The sequence below is a fragment of the Thermobia domestica genome, chromosome 3 (assembly GCF_964235325.1).
Source record: "Thermobia domestica chromosome 3, izTheDome1.hap1.1, whole genome shotgun sequence".
NCBI lineage: Eukaryota > Metazoa > Arthropoda > Insecta > Zygentoma > Lepismatidae > Thermobia > Thermobia domestica.
Genome location: NC_137456.1, coordinates 146,097,136 through 146,119,708, shown reverse-complemented (window position 1 = coordinate 146,119,708; position 22,573 = coordinate 146,097,136). Strand labels below are relative to the sequence as shown.

The window sequence follows — 22,573 nt, the reverse complement described above, 5'->3', positions numbered from 1 at the left end:
GTGCTTTCTGGGGGGGGCTAACGTGAAGTTGGCCCCCCCCAAAGTTTTTTGCTTCTAGCGTCCAAACTATTGAAGCACTAATGTTGGGAGTTGGTGTTCTAAGAAGCACTAACGAAGCACTAACGATTACACTAGAAGATATCATTAGCGCTTTTGAATTTGGCGGGAATTTGACCGAATGAAAAATTCCCCATGTATTCCTTATGGGCTTTTCGTGAAATGTAATTGGCCATATCTACACTAATATTGAAGCACTAACGAAACTTTTAGTGTTTTCTGGAAGCACTAACGATGCACTAACGATTGCACTTGGTTTAATCGTTAGTGCTTTCTGGGGGGGGGCTAACGTGAAGTTGGCCCCCCCCAAAGTTTTTTGCTTCTAGCGTCCAAACTATTGAAGCACTAATGTTGGGAGTTGGTGTTCTAAGAAGCACTAACGAAGCACTAACGATTGCACTAGAAGAGATCATTAGTGCTTCAATGGGGGGGGCCAACTTCTCGGACGTACATGTTATTATCCTCTCGAGAGTGAAAGACAAGGGTTCGGTTCTCAGTAGCTCATGTGGATCGAATCCTACGTTGAGTTGTGGGTGCCCGTACCGTAAAAACTTACAGCAGATAGTGATAGTAAACTCTAATTAACCAACTATTATCTTCTGAGTCGTAACATAAAATCATTCCGTAACGTTTTCTTAACAAATAGAATAATTTGTTGGTTTATTGTTATACATTTAGAAATGGCAAAATCCTAAGTTTTGTGGAAGTGAATGAAGAAATAGTTACATATCTTCTATTATAATTACTGTGTATAAGAATGATTTCTGCGGGGAAAGTGATCAGATCGAATCCATTCTCGAATACTGTTTCGTATTGTGCTTTAAAGTGCCGTCTTATATAGAAATTCCAAACCTGCAAATTGACAGTAAATTCCAAATAATTAACCAGAAAATCAATCTAACACAGTGACGAATATGGCACAGATCATCGCAGGAAAATAAGAGTAATATTGAGTATACATAAGTTAGAATTTGGTTATATCAAGTTGTTTAAAAACTATTGAACATTAGGAAGTAAAAAATTAGAAAGCATAATATTGCCATTTTAAAATAACGTTGAGAGTCGAAATATGCACCAATGTATTCAATGGTTTTCTGCCATTGTTCCTGCAACACCATAATCCCGTCATCATAAAACTTCTGTTGTTTCTAATTTTTTAAAAAAATGTGACACGTAGTATTTATCAGTTTTTGCTTCAAATAACCTTAATATTATTCAGAGAATTCTATGAAGACCTAAACATATAATAGATTGACCGTGCTAGGTCAGAAATACACGCCGGACATATAGAAACCTTCCAGTCGAGTTTTCGCAAATTCTGATGGTTCGTTAAAGATGTATGTGGCTCGGTATTTTCAACATGATATATGGTACGCTCTCTGTTAACCATTTGCAACCGTTTCTTTTCGGCCGATGCACTCGTTCTAATACGCCTAGTCCACAATACAGACCCGGGTCTATCATTCTGCCAGGCGGAAGCACTTGATGATGGAAGATGCCCTTCCATTCCCACCAAACGCACAGCATAACCTTTTTGGGCATCGGTTTCGCATTTGCTACAGACTGTGGAGCTTCTCCTCACTTCCAATACGACCTTTCTTGCATATTATTGTCGTATACTATCCACGTTTCATCATTTGTGAGCAATCGCTTCAGAAATGGGTAGAGTTTGTTATATTCCAGTTAAGATACGTAGATAAAAATTTGATCGAGTAAATGATTTTAAGTGAGATCATGTAACTACAAAATGTTGAGGTTATTTTTGTATACAGCTCTCTCCAAAGAGTTTTACGCTATTTGGCGGTGAATGTTTGGCTAGTTGGTGATATCATAGCTGCCTACTCATCAGTCTTGCTCGACTTTTGCAAAAATACTATTCATTTGGTCTGTGATTAGTCGTATTGCGAGGAGTATTTTAGACATCAACATCTTCAGAACGAAAGGAACTGAACAATTTTTATTTGTTGCTTTTTAATAACATATTTTTCTCATAAACAACATACATTCATTCACTAATGCCAACTTGTGATAAAATGCTTAATACATTTTTTATATAGGTACTACCTAATAATTTAACTATTCGATGTTGTAGGTACTTGAATTTCATAATTAAAATCTCGCTAATAGACGAACATATTTTCTATATAAATTATTATTTAACCTACGTCAATAGGTTGGTTCTACAAGAATTTTTCATGGTTCAGCAAATGTAAACTTAAATAGAATATTCTTGTATATATTAAAAAAAAAGTCCTAGGTTACATTTTGGTGTTCTGATATCAGTGAATTTCCTGTACAAAAGACCCATTATACTTACGGTATGGTCAAATATCTTTCAGCTGAGCACTCAGTGTAGAAAACGTTGAAATATACAAAATTCCATAGCAAATCATTGTGAGAATAAGAAAAAACTTCAGTTGCAGATCCACAAAAGAAGGACTTGTAAATTTTAAACATGCAATAATCCTGTTACTATGTATTACATTCATGTGAGTTTATTTTCACTTATTTATTTATTTATTTATTTTGGTTTTGTTCTTTCGTCTTTTCTAAATAGTTCTTTTTTCTTTTTTTTTTTTTTTTGCAAACCTTTTTACATTTTGTCATGGTCATTTCCTTAGTTTGTTATCGAACGAAGTCATCAATCATAAATATTCTTGAAGTTCCAACCGAAGCTTCAGATTTCCTTCCCCTTCCCATGTTGGTCTGTAGACCGACCTTTCGTTCGACCTACAAGGAGCTTTTACTGTGAACTGAATGTCTATGTTTAAATTATTGCGGTAGCGTTGAAATTAAAGTGAATGTGAAGTTAATACCTGTGTCTGTCTTCGGATATTGTTGTATTCATAATGTACTTATTACAGCGTGGATGAATTTGTGATTTACATCACAGGCAACAAATGAATCTTTTTTTCTTTTTTTTTACAATACCTAACAACTTGCTAGAGTTGAATTGCCGAAGTGAAGCAGTTTGTCTGTTACCTTTTTATCTAGTGCGTGAGGTACCTGGCTCGATCTCCATTCAAGTAAGTTTGTGCTGAAAAAGATCGTGTCCGAGGCTTTTCTCAGGTCCTTTCGTCGAACGAAGCAAACCAAGTCGATTTCAAGATAGATATCATAGATTATGAAGAAAGATATCAGAATATGAAGAAAGATATCAGAGACTATGAAGAAAGATGTCACAGACTATGAAGAAATATGCCACGGACTATGAAGAAAGATATCACAGACTATGAAGAAAGATATCACAGACTATGAAGAAAGATATCAGAATATGAAGAAAGATATCACAGACTATGAAGAAAGATATCACAAACTATGAAGAAATATGTCACAAACTATGAAGAAAGATATCAGAATATGAAGAAAGATATCACAGACTATGAAGAAAGATATCACGGACTATGAAGAAAGATATCACAGACTATGAAGAAAGATATCAGAATATGAAGAAAGATATCACAGACTATGAAGAAAGATATCACAGACTATGAAGAAAGATGCTACAGACTATGAAGAAAGATATCACAAACTATGAAGAAAAATGTCACAGACTATGAAGAAAGATATCACAGACTATGAAGAAAGATATCTCAGAATATGACGCTGACCTCCTTTAAAACGGAAATATTCTAAAACGTTGAGACTCGTGTCCCCTAATTTTTAATGAGGAGTTAATATTATCAGTTTCAACTTCGTAACTTGACGTGCTAGGAACATACTATATTTTTAACATAAATTTTGAACCTCCCTTATCCCCTCCAACGAAAGGAATATAATGAAGACTTAGGCAGAGGTAGATACTAGCAATGTTCGGAAATTCATTTTAAACAGATCAACCGTTTCCCAGGAATGTGATTACAAATAACGAAAACATTGATTTTAAAGTGAAGAAAGAACTTCTAGAAAACCTTCCTTTCCTTGGTAAATGGGATTATTCTTTAAAAAAAAAAATTAAAAAAAAGCGTTGAGACACGCCTGTAGCCTTACTATTAATGATAAGATTTTTTAGCAAGTTGCACCCTCGTAATTTGACACACATGTTAGATATTGTGTTTTTGGTATAAATTTTGAACCAGCTCTACCCCTTAAGATATACTCTTCAATTAAATTAGGTAGTTGCTAACACTATATTCTAAAATTCATTTCAAACTGCTCAGCCATTCTTGCGTGATGTGATAAGCAACATACAACATCGCTTTCAATGTATATAAAAATTTCCCCCTTAAAACGAGTCTTTTCAAAAACGCTGGGATATTTTCCCGTTTAATTTCAAAGGGGAATTTACGTGTCTAGTTGCAAATTCCCAACTCAATTCTTTACCTAAATTATGACACCTCCGCTCCTTCTTTAGAACACATTTTAATCAAAGTAACATAATGAAACTCAGTACGAGATACTTGATAACTATATCCAAAAATTCATTTCTAATGATTCAGCTGTTTTTCTGTGATTCGATCAATTTACCGGTTTCTTTCTTATATACTGGGTGTTCTGGAAGGAAGCCGACAAACTTCGCACACATGTTCCTCACATAAAAAAAAAAAAAGTTTATTTTACACTTTGCTGAGAAGTGGCTAGCTTCAGAGATATAGTTGATTGAGTTTGCTCGTTTATGGTCGTAGTGTAGCCAATCTGAGGCCTAAATTGTCTAAAAGTGCCTGTATTTCCGAATGTAGGAACTTCTCAGCAAAATGCAAAATAAGCTTTTCTTTTATTTTGATAATAGAAACATGTGTGTGAAGTAGGTCGGTTTTCTCCAAGAACACCCTGTATATTTCATATAATAGAAATATTCGTAGTATAAGACTTTAAGTATCTATATAGTACTGACTCTGTGCTTTGCTAAAGATTTTTTTTCTGTAGCTGGAGGCGTCCATTGGGATGATTTGTCTCGAAACTGATTTAAACTAATTATTCAATGTATGATTTTCATATTCTAAGATTTCACGACATTTTATAAGGGTGCATGATAACCAATGTGTCGTGACATACAAGTACCTGTTGGGAACCACTGAATTAGAGAAGAACTTGCGAATCAAATGTTGAAAGCACTGATTAATTAAGCTTATACGCTACAAATCCGCATTTAGCTGATTCGTTGTGAAGGTGAATCTTCAAAATAATTGAGAAATTATTATCCACAAATGTTATGTTTAAAGTTTTTATATTGTATGCTAAATATTCTAGTTTTCATCTTATGTTTAATTGTGTTTATTTTATTACTTTATTTTAGTAGAAAATCACCTATGTGGTTCAGAACTATTTGACTGTGGCAATGGTGAATGCAAAAGTTTGAATGCTCGATGTGATACCTTTCCAGATTGTTCTAACCAACAAGACGAAGATCCTGCCATGTGCAGTACGTATACTTATAATTTGAAATTTTAATTTTAATTAAATAAGTAAAAATCCAGTATTGCCAAATATTATTTTAAAGTAACTAGCATGTTTAAATCTTTTAATCGCTATATATTCTATTCTACTTTATTGTTCTCCACAAGGTGTTCGAGAAGTTCCAGTACCCCTAGGTTTAAGTATCATAGAGAGCAATGTCTGTGTAAAATTACTTTATTTATTTAGTATATATAGCATAGTTGGATACGAACTATGTATTCAGTGGATCTGTATGTGCTCCGTCGTGCTGTACTCAAAGATGTGTGCTTCATCTCCTCTCTAAAATGTTACTCAGTATCTGAGAATCTATCGTTCGAATGGCTTCCTCCACACCATCCCGCAATTTTGCATCTGTCCTGTACCGATGATGACAAACGTATGACTTGATTAAACATATGATTTCTCATAAATAGATGTTTGGTGTTGTAAGATTCATTATTCAAGGGGACAATTTCAGTAGGGATGGAGATGTTGGAGAACCACGCCTCATCCAGCGGCCTAAAAATTGTTCATTAAGGAAATCACTTACCTTAAGAGGAGAATGGGCTGAAGGCCGTCTTGCTGTACCCACAAACGGTACATTGCTTCCTCTTGCAGCAAAGCTATTAAACAAACTTGCAGTAGATAATAATACCCATTTAAATATTTTTAAGAAGAAAAATCGTTCTGAACATGTATTTTGATGTCATCACGACCCATAACGTAACACAAAGCGAGCTTCTTCCAATGATTCCATATAATAAGCATTATCCTTAGACCAGAATACCACATTTCTGCAGTGTGAATTGCAATATATCGCACATCATTCTGAGAATAACACACGTAAGTGGAAAATATCATTTGGAAATTATGTCAACAAAGTACGGCAACAGAAACAAGCTCTTCCTTGTTGTCAGAGAATTCATTCACATATATCGATCTAAATGCTTTCTTATGCATTTTTTTTCATGTGGAGCTCCTTCGTGGGTAAGAGGTTGGCGTGGGAGCCCCGGGTTCGATTTCCGGTGGAGGATCATGTGGTTCTGATTCCACGTTAATCAGTAGGCCCCGTCTCATATAGCCCCGCTGCTGAAGGGGACGTTAAACTCAAAATCAACTCAACTCTTTTTTCATGAGGTAATGCATTGTTGGACGCGGTATATTAAGTTCTGCTACTCTTTTGTGGAACGATATAGTTGGAGACATTGCAATTGGGTAAGAGGCAGTAGCACATGTTTCCTCGGGCATCTCCTTACTTCCACTAACCTGCCTGTCTTTGATATTTCCTCAGGCAAACGCAAGTTTCTCTCAACAAGTAGAGTTGCTTTACGATGTGGGTCCTTGCCATGGGTGCCTAATCCTTCAAGGGTTTGGATGCAACTCTCCCAAATAAACCATTGTTTACCACTAAACTTAATATTCTCCAGCTTGATTGTACCATTTTCAAGGAAACAATATGTCCCCTAACATTCTCATGGATGCAACCTGTGCCCAAAAACCTACCCCTAATCGTTGCTATAGCGATCTCTGAACTTATTCGTTATATGTGTTGTTATTTGTCTTGTGTGTGATTTTCATGCCGTTCTTGGATAATCTTCTAATACGGTACTATTTTTTCTGTAAATGGTCATTACAAAATTGTAAAGCTAAATTGCAAAGAACATTACAATTGGTGCTTTATTCATTTCACAGTTTATTTCTGACAGTGGCTTGCGCACCCCATTACTTGCCCTTCACGGCTCCTCAGGAGAAGGCTACACACCTCCGGTTGGGAACCACTGCTTTCGAGTGAGGCATTTTGACAGTTTGTTAGAAATACATTGTGACATTGTGACTCGTATAAGAACCGAGAGTAAAGTTGATATGTTCTACTGCGTATGCACCAGAGAAATTCCATGACAGATGATGAATAATCCTGATAATAACATTTATGAACGAAAGAACCTATGTCAACAACATATAATTCGTTAAAGTAACGAATACCGTTAACATAAAACATTCCAACTAACATATTCCAACAGGACAAAATAGGTTTAAACTTCAGATAATACACAATACATTTCATCCTGTAACGAGAAGTGTTACTTGAAGCACGTTTGAGATAATTGCAAGGTGTTGCCCTAGCCGAGTGTACTAAGGCGTTCGCCTGTAGAGTATGAGGCTATTAACACGTTAGCTGCCAAGAGTGAATTTTGTTGTCCAACGGCAGAGTGCCAAACGTATTTACTTACATTATTTTCGGTTTGTTCATAGTTTTTTAAAGCATAATGTTAATGCTAGAACATAATCTAAGGCAATGCATTGAATAGACGTGGATGGAAGTTGGTTGTCCATCGGACCTACTCGTGTGTTTTTTGTTTAGGAGCTGGAGGATAAATTACAGTTGAACTGGCAACTCTGTTTGATAGTCATTTGTTCATTATTATAAGAAGAATCTAGCTTTCTGTGAGAAGTGTGGATGTGTTCATGTTGTTTTTAGTGCTAATAAGTAGTTTCTTTCTGCAAGGAAATACGAAGTAATATGCGCAGAATTTGATCTCATTTGTAATAACAGTATAGTCATCTAGACCTTTCTGAAAATTCAGTAAATTGACGGGGACTTCACAATACTGGCATCTTGTCAAAATAAATTAGAGTAACTCATTCAAAAAGCAGCAAGTAGGTCTGATCGACCCTACAGAAACAACATATTCTTCTTAATTGATATTCAGCGCCTCTAGCGACGTTAATAAGTAACATCTAACAACAAAACTTACAGCATAAATATCTTCTATGTTGTGTGTGATAGAAACAATGTAGTTCATAAACACCAGAGGTAACAATTTAAAATACATGTACTCTAACGACAACTCTATTAATTAAAAATTGTGGGTCCGATCGGACCTACGAGGACATTTTGCTAGACCATCCCAATGGCTCCGATCGGACCCATATGGCAGCTAACGTGTTAAAAGTTAGTTTGAGTCCCACTAGAGCAGTAGAGTACAATGTCCTTTTTCAAGTTTTCTCGAAGTTTCTGTTTGTGTACGTTAGAATTCGATTAAATAGGATTTGGAACATAGAAGTACAATATATATATAAGCAACATGTGATATTATTTAAGTTATTTATTGAATATGCTTAAAGTTTTGTGATAAAGATATTATTATTATTATTATTATTATTATTATTATTATTATTATTATTATTATTATTATTATTATAAATTCGAAGTTCAAGACTAACCGATCAAGTACGATATTTACGATAAATGATAATTTATTTGCGAATATACACTCATCCAATACACATTTGCTAGATTTTGATTTTGGAAATGAAGTGTATACAACTGTAAATAGTAAAAGTATTAAAATAGCAGTATATTGGTAAAACTATTTAATTATTAATTAAGGTTAACATGCCTTTCCAGTCAGGTTTACATAGAGAGGACTAACTTTCAAACAGAATCCGAAAAAAGTATTCGAGTGTTAATTTGACCAGAAATCGGTAACTTACATGATAGTATTTATATAATTAGTATTATATCCTTACTATAATTCTCTGTAAGTTATAATTTTGCCATTTCAAAGTGTAGAACGAGAAACAAATGTAATATTGTATTTGTTAACGAAAAAAACTTTTAAACTGTGATGACTTCTGGTGGTGACTTGGGGGAATTTGACACGTTCCCTCTAATTTAGACATTTAACCCTTTGGGGCCATATTTTCTATCGTGCTCAGTGTGGACTACCAGTGTTTTTACAGTAGTCCTTCCCCCGCAAATTGATCATACCCAGGGAGAATCTTCTGAAATCACCACTGCTTATAAATAGTTTTACGTTAGAAATCAGGGAATAATAATGGGATAAACCTACTTAATATGTTGTTCTCAGCTCTGGATTTTAGATTTGCAATTCGTAAACCTTCTTTTCTAATCAAATTCAAATTTGAAAGAAAAACAGTTGCCAAAGAGTTAATCAAGGAAATATTATCAGTCTTTGGATGCAAATACGAAAGCATTTAAAAAGACTGAAGGGCAAGGGGAAAAAAGAAGGAATGTCACAAAACTGCATTTACGAGAAAACGGCTTTTTAATGTTGAAAACCACGTAAAAAGAATAGGGTTAGTTACATCTTTTGCCCCTTTTTACATGGACATTTTTACATCTACGCATGCATGCCATATACAGTCAAATAGTATCAAGAGTCACCAACAGATAGGACAAAGCACCGAAAAACCTCATATGGCATTCCTTGTTTTTTCCCCTTACCCTTCAAGTGACCTCCTACAAGGTTTAAACATTTAAACTTTTGATTGATAGATTTTTGACCCAAACATTTCGACCATTTCGTGAAGTATCACAGATCTTTATTTGACTTTTGTGTTAAGTAGTTTTCTGTTTCACACTCGCTTTTGTTTAGTCCGATACGACTATGAGTTTGCGGTGAATATTTTCACATTACACCCCTTGCAATGTAGAAAAATATTTTTTCGAATAAATTTGAATAGTGAAATGATTGGAGTTGAAGTGGTCGTAAATGTTTTCATAGTTAGGAGTCTGGATATGCACAACTGTGCCTTCCCACTTTGCCTAATTCCCATTTTGCCTAACACTTTATTAGCTTTTCAATTACAGATAAAAATAACATCCGCCATTTAGGTAAAATGCTAATTCCCATTACGCCTAATGATCTTATCAGGAAGGAAATATCCCCTGTATAGAAGTTCTGACAGTGTTTCCATAATTATATATAAATAAATGACAGAAACAAAATAAAGCCACATTTATTTCGAACAACTGTAACATATTTCAAATATATATATATATATATATATATATATATATATATATATATATATATATATAAAGCTTACATCAAAGAAATTACCTGAAGAAATTAATGGAAAGGCTGGCATTCGAAATGAAACAAGCGCTTTTCCAGATGCCTCCGAATATATTCATGTATACTCAGCAAATGCAGTCTGAGCAGATGGTAAATGAGATGGTGCTGTTGTTGAAACTTGGGAATCGTGAGGTGAAGCAAAACCGAAAGTGGAAAAAGAAATGTATAACAGGATCAATGTGTTGAAAGACAGCTTACGAAACGAAGAAATTTCTGTATTTTCTTATAGACTTTCTGTATAGACGTTATACCCTATTATATCCATTGGTGCGATATGTGATTCAGAAGTATAAACAGCGTAGAAGTGAGTGTAATATGTTGTAAATTTGTGATGATGTGTTTTTGACAAAGACTAACTACTGTTATGTCTACTGGTGGACGACTGTGTGTGTATTCACACTGTAAACTCTATACTTACAATAATTCATATTTGAAATATTGGAAATCAGTTCTTTTTTTAACCAAACTTAATTGTTCATTGTGATAAGTTGTTAATATGATTGTAGTAATTTCTCTGATGCAATATTTTTGTATATTTGAAATAATTCATGTTATAGTTATTTGAAATAAATGTGGCTTTTGTATGTAAGTTTCTGTCACATATTTATGTATAAGTTGTCAGATCTATATATTAGATATTTCCTTCCTGACAAGATCGTTAGATGTAATAGGAATTAGGTCAAATGGGAATTGGCATTTCACCTAAAATGGCGGATGTGATTTTAATCTGTGATTAACAGCTGATAAAGCGTTAGGCAAAATGGGAATTAGGCCAAATGAAGAGTAAATCATGCACACCTAATTAATATGGAGATTTATTTTCTTGAAATGTGATACCTATCATTCAAATCATAAGTACATATCCTAAGAAATGTCTAAAGCACAAAACGAACAAAATATTCATGTAAAACAAAATAGAAAGCACATTGTGTTTAATCATAATACGTTGTTCTATTTCAGATTCAAGTTGCTTCCAGTTCAATTAATAAGTAATGCCCTATTTTAGACATAATATTTCATGATTCATGCTAATATCCTCATTAACATAGGCTTGTGACACTATCTTGAATTTCGTTTTGATGAAAACAATCTAACAAAGGAAATTATAATGTTTTTAATATCCCATACACTAGGATCTGAGACGTTAAAATTGTTACTTTGGCTACTGGTATTCTCAGTGGCTTAGAAAATGGCTTTGGGGCCCTTAGCAGCAAAATGCTATTTGGAATATAGTAATATTTGTTTTGAAGACTTTATATGTCGGCAAATACGAAGTTTGAACTTTTAGTTGATGTGAATAACTTCAATCAGTGACATAGAGTAGCTTAAAGACATAGAGTGACATAGTCAAGTAGTGACATAGAGTAAATTAAGAACCATATGCTTTAGCTGAAAGTATGAATGTTGCTTTTTACGGTATTGCACAGTGTAGCAATGTGTTTTTTTGTGTTTCTTCCTGTCTTCTGCATCCGCTTTTGGGACTATTAATTCTGGTTGTAACGTATTCGAGGAATGGAAATTCCAAATAACATCTGCGTGTTCGCATCTGGCAGTGATTCCCGCTTCACACTGTTAAACTTGCGCCATTCCGAAGATAGTTTACGAAAGGCAGCGCCACCTATAAATTAAAATGCTAGGCTTATGTATTTGTCTCCAAAGAAAAGTTTGTCCGCAATCTTTCCGACAATAGATCTCGAAAACCACAAGTGCTGGGAATGTGCCGTTTTCACTAGTCGATTCCAAATTTTGTGTAGATTGTCCAGTTTTAATTGAATATTAAAAAAACATGGCTGTTACTTCTTTACTACATTTTTAGGGACACACTGGAAGTATTGAAATTTAGAAAAAGTAAAGCATCATATCCTACGGTGGTAGCTATTGTCGGACTTTATTTTTTAATATTATTTTTTGTTTATTTTTGTATATAATGTTCGATCAGGGATCATTTCATTCACAAAATATCCTTTTAGACATAAATGTATTGCAGAGCACGATTGTACTTGTATACTTGCAATGCTATATTGTGTATTAATGTTGTAATGTGTAATATGCTTTGGTTTTTAAACCTTACAAACATAAGAGCTAGTTAGAGGCTTCAAGGTGCATCCTCAGACTATTATACTTTTGCCAGCATTGGGAAAATCCGTTTGGGTCTTAATGAATTAGAGACATGAAATTTGGTTAAACTTTTCATTTAAAATTATTAAAGATGCATTTCGGCGGTTTTTAAAAATATTTTAAAGACAGAAATCAGAAAAGAGTGTGTGTTGCAATTGTTAAAATAAGGTGGCCAAATCTCGAAAAACTTTACTGATAATGAGAAATACAATATAATACTGATAATTATTGGTTCCAGGGAAGCAATTAGCAAAAGTGCTAAAAAATTTGAAAGAATTTAATGTGTCTAATGTTATTGTCAAGCGTATTACTATACTAGCTCTGAAATCAAGTATTGAAGTTCTTAATGCACATTTACATTATCCCAACTAGTTTTATTAGTTTACGGATAATGATGATTTTCAAGTTTCCAATGTAGTGTTGAGACGATTTTGTTTATATATAACAGAATTAAAGGCTTTTAGTAAGTTAAGATATTTTTTTAAAAAAAATGGTTAATTGTTCATTACATTTATTTATTGCCTTTTTATACTGGAGATGTTGCCTCCATAATTTTACTATATTACTTGTTGTTATAATGATGTTGTTGCTGTATCTAACATCTGACAAGAGATGTTTCGAAAACTTTATTTCAATTTCAGATAGTGCTTTTTTTTTTACTTTTATTATTTATGTTTTATCTTTCATATTTTGGTCTGTGATATGCTTCATAATGTTTGTTAGCTGCTGACTTGTTTGTATTATTATTTTATTTAGGGCTACACAACTATTAGTATTAAATGGTTGTATGATAAGAGTTGTAGTAAAACTAACAGTCAGAAAGAAGTTAGGAAGCGGGAGAAGGAGAACTGAATCAAGTTATTTATAAACCAATCACTATTCAGATTTCTGTTATGAAGTATTATTGTACTTTACTATTGTTTGTGTATAGATAATGTGTATTAGTCTAAATTTAAGTATTGGTTTTTAAAACTGAATAAAGATGAAAAGGGGTCAAAGTGGTTCCTAAGATGATTAAATTTATACCATCTCTGGGAATACCCCTTGGACCTTTATGTTAAAGATATTATATGTGGTATTCAGATCTTTCAAAGAAAGAAATAAGAAGTGTGAGGCGTAAGGTAGAGGAAATATGAGTGTCTTTGTATCTAGCTGAAGGATAATTAATTTATATGACACTGGATAATGGTGATGATAAACATGAAGGTGCTCTGCTGATTACTATTATTAAGATAAGAATCCTATTAAATTTAAATAGGGATATGTTGTAATTACTTATATAAAAGCCACAAGTATTTATTTCATGTCCAGTATTGTTTTGCAATTAAGCACCATGAAAACAATATATAAATTGCAGACAGTTGTTACCACTTACTTTTAGAACAGGCAACACTTAACAAGCTTCACCGCAAACTCAAATGAAGCACAGTATGCCATTAACCATATTTAGACTTGAGCGTTATTATTTTTGTAATTGTAAGTTAATTGATTTTAAAAAGGTAAATGTAAACAATTTGAACATATAATTATGCACGATTTTAACCCATAGCGACAGCTAGGCGAAGGCTTCGTGGGGACAACTAATATCATCTGCATAGCATAATTTGAAACTCTAATATCATAAATACTTACGCTCCTTTCTTTACTTGTCACGATTAGGGTGTAATAAGTTCTTCAGAATGGAAAGTCACACTACAACAATTTTCAGTCATTTCAATGGTTTAAGGATACATTAACAGGAGCTAAGATAAGATCAAAATTTGACTATTCATTTAAGATCACTTTATTGACATGGATTCAATTCTCTTTGCTATTTGCTCCGAAACGTATGACCTTATATTAGAGAGTATCAAGGTGCAAGACTCACGGGCTTTGATTACCAAACTCTTGCTGTGAATTTAAATAAGCATAGTGGGGTGAATGTGATATTTTAAGCGTTTCAAATAATCTGCGTTTCAGTGTTTTTTCTTTCCTACAAATAGTAGGCATATAGTAAATTGCATTTGCAAAATCCCGAGGAGCTCTTGGTTGTGCGAGGTCCTTCGGTCAAGTTTTAACATTAGATAAACAGTTTTGGTTTACTTTTACTGTAAGATTAACTTAATTTTGCAATGATTTAAAGCCTCATGTTAATTCTCTTTACGCATTGCAAAGCAAATGTTGGAGGCAACATAGTTTCTGGTTACGATTAAAGTATTCACATATGTTACTTTATCACTTATTAAAATATTTTACAAGATATAAGATGAGTAGTCATAAAGTTTGTGATATTACCAAGAAGGTTCCATGTGTAACAACTTTAGTTACTGTGTAGTCCTTCTCCACATAATCAACACTTAAAGTGATAAAAACATTTTGACTTTTTGACTTGTATTAGTGATAGCACGTTTTAAATTTTTTACAAGTCAGCATCTCCAGGATTGACAAAATCAATCCACCTCAGAAATCGCATGCTCGTTCTTCTACAAACATCACCATGAAGTGCGGTACATACTTCAGTTCGAGAAAGAGCAAGTGAGGTATCAGCTTGAGGTAATAGGGAGTGCAGGAGTCTTTTAACTTGATCTCAACTTCAACAAAATGCATTAATAAGTGTCTCGAAAAAAGAAAAGAAAACGAAAAAAAGTAATGAGAATGGATGAAAATAGTGTGCTTAACAATCTGCATAGACTAGGATGAATCATTCACTTCGGGGCACTAGAAAACAAGTTCACTCACCATGACGTTTGAAAAGTTATTTATAAGCGATAATTTGAGCGACGGTGAAATCGAAGATGCAGAAACAGGGTTTCTAAAGCCAGAAAAAAAAATCTTCAAATATTTTTCGTTAGCTTTATTCTCCCTGTGCGAAGAACTGATACTATGCTAGTATTGTTATAAACTAAAATAGTATATTTAAAGCAAATGTGCTTTGTGATCATGTATGTATACCTAAATTTTCGACTTCCTTGCAAAATCGCATGGATTTTATATATAAAAAATATCAAATACATATTTTAACTGTAATAAATTATGAATGTATTGCTATAGTAATTATTTCTTTCTTTTCCTTAATATAGAAAAACTTGGATGTAATCCAGATGAAGATACATTTCAATGTAACAATGGTAGATGTGTTCCCAGAAGAAAACTTTGTACTGGACATGCAGCTTGTTTGGAAGATAAAAGTGACGAAGATCCAGAAATGTGCAGTAAGTGTACATTTATTATTATTATTATTATTATTATTATTATTATTATTATTATTATTATTATTATTATTATTATTATTATTAATAATAATAATAATAATAATAATAATAATAATAATAATAATAATAATAATAATAATAGTTCTTCATTGTGCATGGCTAGCACTATGATCTCTCTGATTTCGTTGGTATGTTGTGTTAAAAGTATGAGACATGGAGTATTGAAACATGTAACACAAAAAGAAAATAACTTACCAGGTGTCAACTTCAAGTGCTACAATTACTCGATATGCATTCCTTTAGTCACGCGGTACATGTTAACACTGTAGTCAAGTCCATCATACACGTCGGAGCATATTTTGGTTAACAATACGCATAACCGCTTGGACCCGATTCTTTAGATTATCAAAGTTAGTTGACAAGGATGGCACATAAATTCTATTTCTGATAAAACTGCAAAGAAGAAAAGTCATGAAAGACTAGATCAAGTAACCGGGAAGGCAATCTAATCACGCGTCTATTGTTGAAAACATGGTCATTCCGTGGATTTCTTATAGAGACATCCAGTTGCTGTAAATTGGGAATACCAATCATGTATTTTCTTTTCAGTTGATGATTCCTTGTGAAATTGTCTGAAGAATGTCATTCGGCTGTGTATACTAATCTTGTTGCATGGAACTCGAAGACGCAATATATACACTCTTCTCCTGTTGCTGCCATTTCATTCGAGTATCCTCTGGTAGTCAAACTGTATAAATCTTACGATATATAATATCAAACTTAATGAGATTTTCTTTGCATGCTGTGTGTTTTAATATTCTGTGTCTTATATTTTTAACACAATGTAAGAACGAGGTCAGGGAGTTCATTTGTGATAGCATACAACTATACAAGCATACTGAAGTATTATCCTATTTGTTATGTATATATAGGTTATACTACATAAGTTAAGTATTTTTTAAATAACGTGGTTCGTCAAGGATCTAATAACATTTTGATAAAACAAAAGAACTTATGAAACAAGTGATTATAAACGTTTTGTTGGACAGGTGGTACAAACTCTATCCTATACATTATGTCCATAAAGTCCTTTGCCACCCCTAAAACTCGGAAACGGTGAAATATATGTCAAAACGAGAAAACACTTTTTCGTCATTTTAAAAGTACCGCTTATTGATGGAAACAGAGTTGCCTCAGAGTCCCTCGGAGGGTCCCAGACGGGGTCCAACTCAAAATTTTTAAAGGGCAAGGGGGTCAAGTAGTATATCCTTTGAAAGCTATTTTCAAAAGAAAGACGATGGAATAAGTTTCGATGTTCTATAGTAAACTTGCACAAAATGGAGTCAGGTCAAAAAGTTAATACAGTTTGCATTGAAAACTCCCTGGCCAGCCCTAGAAATCTGAAATGGCTCAACAGATATCAAAATTGAAAAAACATGTATTTCATCATTTCAAAAGTACCACGGATTTAGGGAAACAAAGTTGCCCCAATGTGCCTTACAGGGTCCCAGACGTGGATCAACGCAAAGTTGTAAATGGCCGTTTGAAAGCAATTGTTAAAAGAAAGAAGATGGAACAAGTCTTGTGGATATACTAACCCTGTGTGAAATGGCGGGGGACTGAAAATGTTAACAGACTTGTAAAGCAAATTGTAGTAATACTAATAATAGTACTACTACTTGTAATAGGAATATTAGTAATAACATCAGTAGTGGTAGTAGGCACACTTCTACTTGAAATAGTATTGTCTCAATTAGTAATGCAGACATGGCATCCAATTAATTAAAAATGTGACTGTTTACATATTTCTCAATTCACCCAATCCCTGTCTTTTGGACACGGTTTGCATAGCCGTTCCAAACTTGTATCATCTTCATTCTTTTACTAATAACTTTCAAACAATATTGTACTTGACCCTTTTTCTATTCGCAAATTTAAGTTGGACCGACCTTGGGAACCTGCCGGGATTCTGGGACAAATATTTGTACATCGAAAAGCTGTACTTGACAAATAAGGAACAATCCTTTTAGCTTCTTGACATCTTATGTTCTACCGTTTTGGATCGTTGGAAGTGACATGGACTTTTCGATGAAGGCCGTGTTAACATTTTCATCCCCCAACCATTACACGTAGGGTTGGTATTGAAACATAAGACCTGTTTCATCTTCCTTCTTTTAACAATATCTTTCAAATGATATACTACTTGATCCCCTTTTCCATTTGAAAATTTTGAGTTGGACCCCGTTTGGTACTCTCCGAGGGACCCAGAATCAACTTTGTTCCTTCTATAAGCGGTACTTTTGAAGTGATGGCATAAATGTTTTTCAGTTTTGATATCTCTTGATCCATTTCAGATTTCTAGGGTGGCCAATGGCTTTTCAATGCAAACTCTATTAACATTTTGACCTGCAGCCACTTTGTACAAGTTTACTTTAGAGTACTGACACTTATACAATCGTCTTTCTTTTGAAAATAGCTTTCAAACCATATACTATCTGACCCCCTTGCCATTTGAAAATTTTGAGTTGGACCCCATCTGGGACTCCCTGAGGGACACTGGAGCAACTTTGGTTCCCTCAATACATGATACTTTTGAAACGATTAAATACGTGTTTTCTCGTTTTGATATATATTCCAACGTTTCCGAGTTTTAGAAGTGGTAAAGTACTTTTTTCACACCCGTATATCCACAAAAGCAGTAAATCTGGGCACTTACAATTAGTACAATACAAGTTTTTTCTTTACTGCTGTTGTATTCGATACTGCCAATCAGTTGTTGGTTCTCATAATCAATTACTTCCATTACAATAGTCTTTGTACTCATATCTCAGTCTTAGCCAGATTCAATATGTTAGATATGTTTGTTGCATTACAAACGGTTACGATTTAAAATGAAAATCCCGCCAAGTATAATACAATTTTTAATGCCAATAACTTTGTTGCAATGAAATACACGACCGCTGCATAGAGTGACATACTTCAATTCAACTTAGTGCATTTTTAGATTCTATACATGATATTGAATTTTTCAAATAGTAAACATAATTACATACTGGGACAGCCAAAATTATAGAACCCATTAACAATATAGGAAACAGTATCATTAGAAAAATATTTTCAGTTATTTCTTGAATTTAAGATTTTCTGACGTTTTTATATCACAATAGGTAACATGTTATGTACAACCTTATCTATATGTGTTAAACATTTTCATACATGTTTTTACTCTTGATCAATATGTCTTCTTTTCTACGCTGTCACTTAACAGTGAATAAATAACTGGAACGGAGTTCAATGTTTTATACAAATTTATCATATTATGGTACGTTAAACAGTTTACAGAATATCTATGTGGATATATAATTTAATATTTGTATACAATAGTTTTATTAGTAGTATACATCCTCCTACTAAACTAATACTTTCTATCACAAGTTTAAAACAAAGACTTGTTTATCTTTTAAACGATTCAATATACAAAAAGAATTTCTAGTCATGACTCCGAAAAGAAATATAATAGTAACCTCAGAAAGCAAATATTTGTTAAACAAGTTAATTATTAGTGATGCACCATAATCTGCCACAATCTATACAAACTATATGATATTAGCAACTGAACCCTAAGTGACGATACTAGTGTCGGCATGTTGAATATAGTCTTGTATACTGAAAATATTGTTTCCGTATTACTTGACTTTAGAACACAACATGTCTGTATTGCAGTGCGGAAGTTCGGAAGAAATAACTGGGGAGTTGCCTGTCCTTCTTACTTCTTCTAATGTCATTACTGCTTGTCACCTATAAATAGACAAGAACAGATGCAGTGGATGTATGTGACTGACAATTAGACGTCGTCTCATCCAGTCTTAGACGTACATGAACACACAAACTTATGCTTATTGTGCCGTCGATGGTAGCTGACAAATATTATTTAAAACATATTTTCTTAACTCTGGAATATATAGGCAAATAAAACATGTATTATGTCACATACTTTAACTTGAATTATCAATGTTCTTTACTTAAGATAAAGGAATACTTCATATCTCAACAACCATAACAACAAAAGTAAAGTCGAGTTCGTATCATCAAAACTTGTTCAAAGATATCTATCTCAAAATCATAAGTAAAGCATAAATAGTTCCGTTAGTAAGACTGGCAGATTCCATCAGTAAGAATCACATACATATTACTTGTCCACTTGTAGGCGATAGCTCATATGTCTTCTTGTCAACGGTCAAGGATAAGAGGCAATCTCGCTAAAAGCGTATAAGCAATGAGTCAATCAAGTTCCGGGTTGATTTTGCAACTAGAGGAAGCAGCTCCTCACAAGAAATGACAATAAGGTCGCAGCCCATATGTCTATCGAGTGATTGAAGTAAGTTTTAGTACGCTCTTTGCCAGCAACCGAGCAGCGGAGTTTAATATTACCAAGAGTTGTGCGGTAATTTGGTCGTGTTTTCAGCATGAACCCTAGTAATATAATCCTATTTTCTGATGCAATTGGGAAAATCAGCCTTCGATATTTACGACACAATGTTTACATATATAAAGTATTGAACAGAACAAACACATCTGTTGACATATACGGTTTCGTGACAGCAAGTTAACAAGATAACTGAACATAACATTGAAACGCACGAAACGATTATAAATGTATGTACTCCGTGAGGAAAAGTCCTCCTGATAACAATTGTCTGATTCTTCAGGAAATCATCAGTATCTTCGACATCAATAAGCCATAACGTGTACTATCCATGAACATTTGGGAAAAAGAATCTTTGCTACAGTTATGTACCACACATTCGGAATACTGAACAGAAAAAGCAGCGAGTGTCAAACTGCGAAGACTACATTCTAACAACCTGCTCATCGGCAAATTCAGATTTCTCAAATTCATTGCCATCAGGAATAGAATGAGAAGTTTTAACTACGCTCCTCTTATCAAACGACAGTCGTTGACATGTACTCGTTCAGGGAAGCTAAACACAACAAAAATTCACAAGCAAAAGTCACAAGTGAAGGCTTTGATGATCATCGTTTTCATCGCGAATTGTCTCACTCACTACGAATTTCTTCTAGGAGGCTAGACCAGTAATGGTGGCTTAGTAATAACCAGTAATAGACCAGTAATGTATTAGATTACTGCGGATGAATTCCCCTAGAGTGCACTAAAGGGCAAACGAAAAAGGAGAATAAATGAAACTACAATTCTTAATCAGAATAGTCACTATATGCAATAACTTTTTTTTTTTTTTGCTATCACATAGTGAATTGCTGGATTTCCTGGCGAAAGAAGTCTGCTATGGAAAGTAGTTCTCAACTGTGCGTTGCAACTCGCGATCATTAGGGAAGTTCCCCACCTACCTTTCCCAAGAAACGATCGAAATGACGTAGAGATTGTAGTCGGGAAGAGAGACATCGCAAGAATAAGGTGGAGGGTTTCATATTGCAATTCACAAAGAATCTGCAATGTCCTTCTAGCATGTATTTGTGTTCATTGTGGTGCAACATGTACAAAGATGCCTTTCAGGTATTTATGAATATTTGTGAGAAAACTTACGATGTATTTCAAAGAGTTCGGCACTGTAACGATCAACAGTGATGATTCCACCTTCAAGGAAAAAACACATAATGGATGAACTCACTATTGATTAATGTATCAGGAAGATCTAGGGGTTTAGAAACTGTTTTGTAATTTCATAAATATCCAATCACTATCCTAATCGTTTACGATTGTCGTAGCAGCTTCATCTGTCAACCACATGTGTTAATTTCGAATGCAGGAAATTCCCTGGATATTGATTCTTGGTGGTCTGCACATCTTCCGATAGAAATATTTGTTTCCCGGTGTCAACTCTTGTGGCACCTATAACGACAATTCTTTCACCGTACTGATTACACGGAGCCGTCAAATGACAGTGATATGGTATATTTCAAACCCGTCTGCAATGAAACGAACACTTTTCTGTAACTTAAATATGGTGTTTTTCGGTGGCCACAGTGTTCGTTTTACAATGCTATGTATCCGGGGCGGAATTTGCAAACTAACAGCGAATGGCGCGTTCATTCGCCACTTACATTTCTTTATCGGCTTATTTTACAAAATAATCAAGTTTGAATTCGTAAAGGAGAATCATTCGTAACTATGTATTCCCCATGGTGCAATTTTATACGATCCTGTTCAATAACACGCTATCCTCTGACTAGCTAAGTACTCTAGCTTGTTTATTGCACGTTCACAAAGTTTGTGATGTTGAATCAGTAAATCCCTCTGTTGTGTTACTGAGATGAGTTTCGCAGTAGTCAACAAAGCGGACATTTCATTTGCAACAACTTACAGGAAATCATGAAGCGACTCTTACAGCAAATGTTACATGTAAGCCCAAAATGAGCTCCAGCAATTGGTATCTTCTACACAACAATTCTTCTTCTTCTTAAATTGTAATATTATCAAACCATTTGGGACCCCAAAAATATGTTGCTGTTATTTTCTATCCAGCGTACTCACCAGATATACAACTCCAGACGACTACTTCTTGTTTCCGAAATTAAAATAAACATCTCAAGGTAATATGTTAAATAATGTGGATGCAGTCAAGATGTGAGTATTTTCAAATATCATTTAATAAGTCTTGTGTCAGAAATTTATAGTCATTTCTATATTGGTATCTATATCTATCTACACCCCCCCATATATATATATATATATATATATATATATATATATATATATATATATATATATATATATATACAGGGTGGTAGATAACTCCACCGACAAACTTTGGGAGGCGATTCCTTATACGAAATCAAAGAAAAAAGTTTAATAAACACGGGCCGAAAAATGCCTTCTTCCAGAGTCATGATCCATTGAAAATTCGAAAAATCATTTTTCAAAACTCCCTAACTTAGAAACGATAGAACCTATCCGAAGCGGCTTAAGGA

At 33.9% G+C, this 22,573-nt stretch overlaps 2 protein-coding genes across 2 annotated transcripts in view; both read left to right on the top strand.

The window, feature by feature from the left end:
• Positions 1-22,573, top strand: part of LOC145680794 (kielin/chordin-like protein) — a 222,949-nt gene that overhangs the window by 141,060 nt on the left and 59,316 nt on the right. The window lies entirely within an intron of this gene.
• Positions 1-22,573, top strand: part of LOC145681322 (mucin-2-like) — an 83,119-nt gene that overhangs the window by 17,562 nt on the left and 42,984 nt on the right. The window contains exons 3-4 of the mRNA XM_081752981.1: positions 5,294-5,419; positions 15,494-15,625. Coding sequence (XP_081609107.1) covers positions 5,294-5,419; positions 15,494-15,625 — 258 coding nt within the window. The remainder of the gene's footprint in view (positions 1-5,293; positions 5,420-15,493; positions 15,626-22,573) is intronic.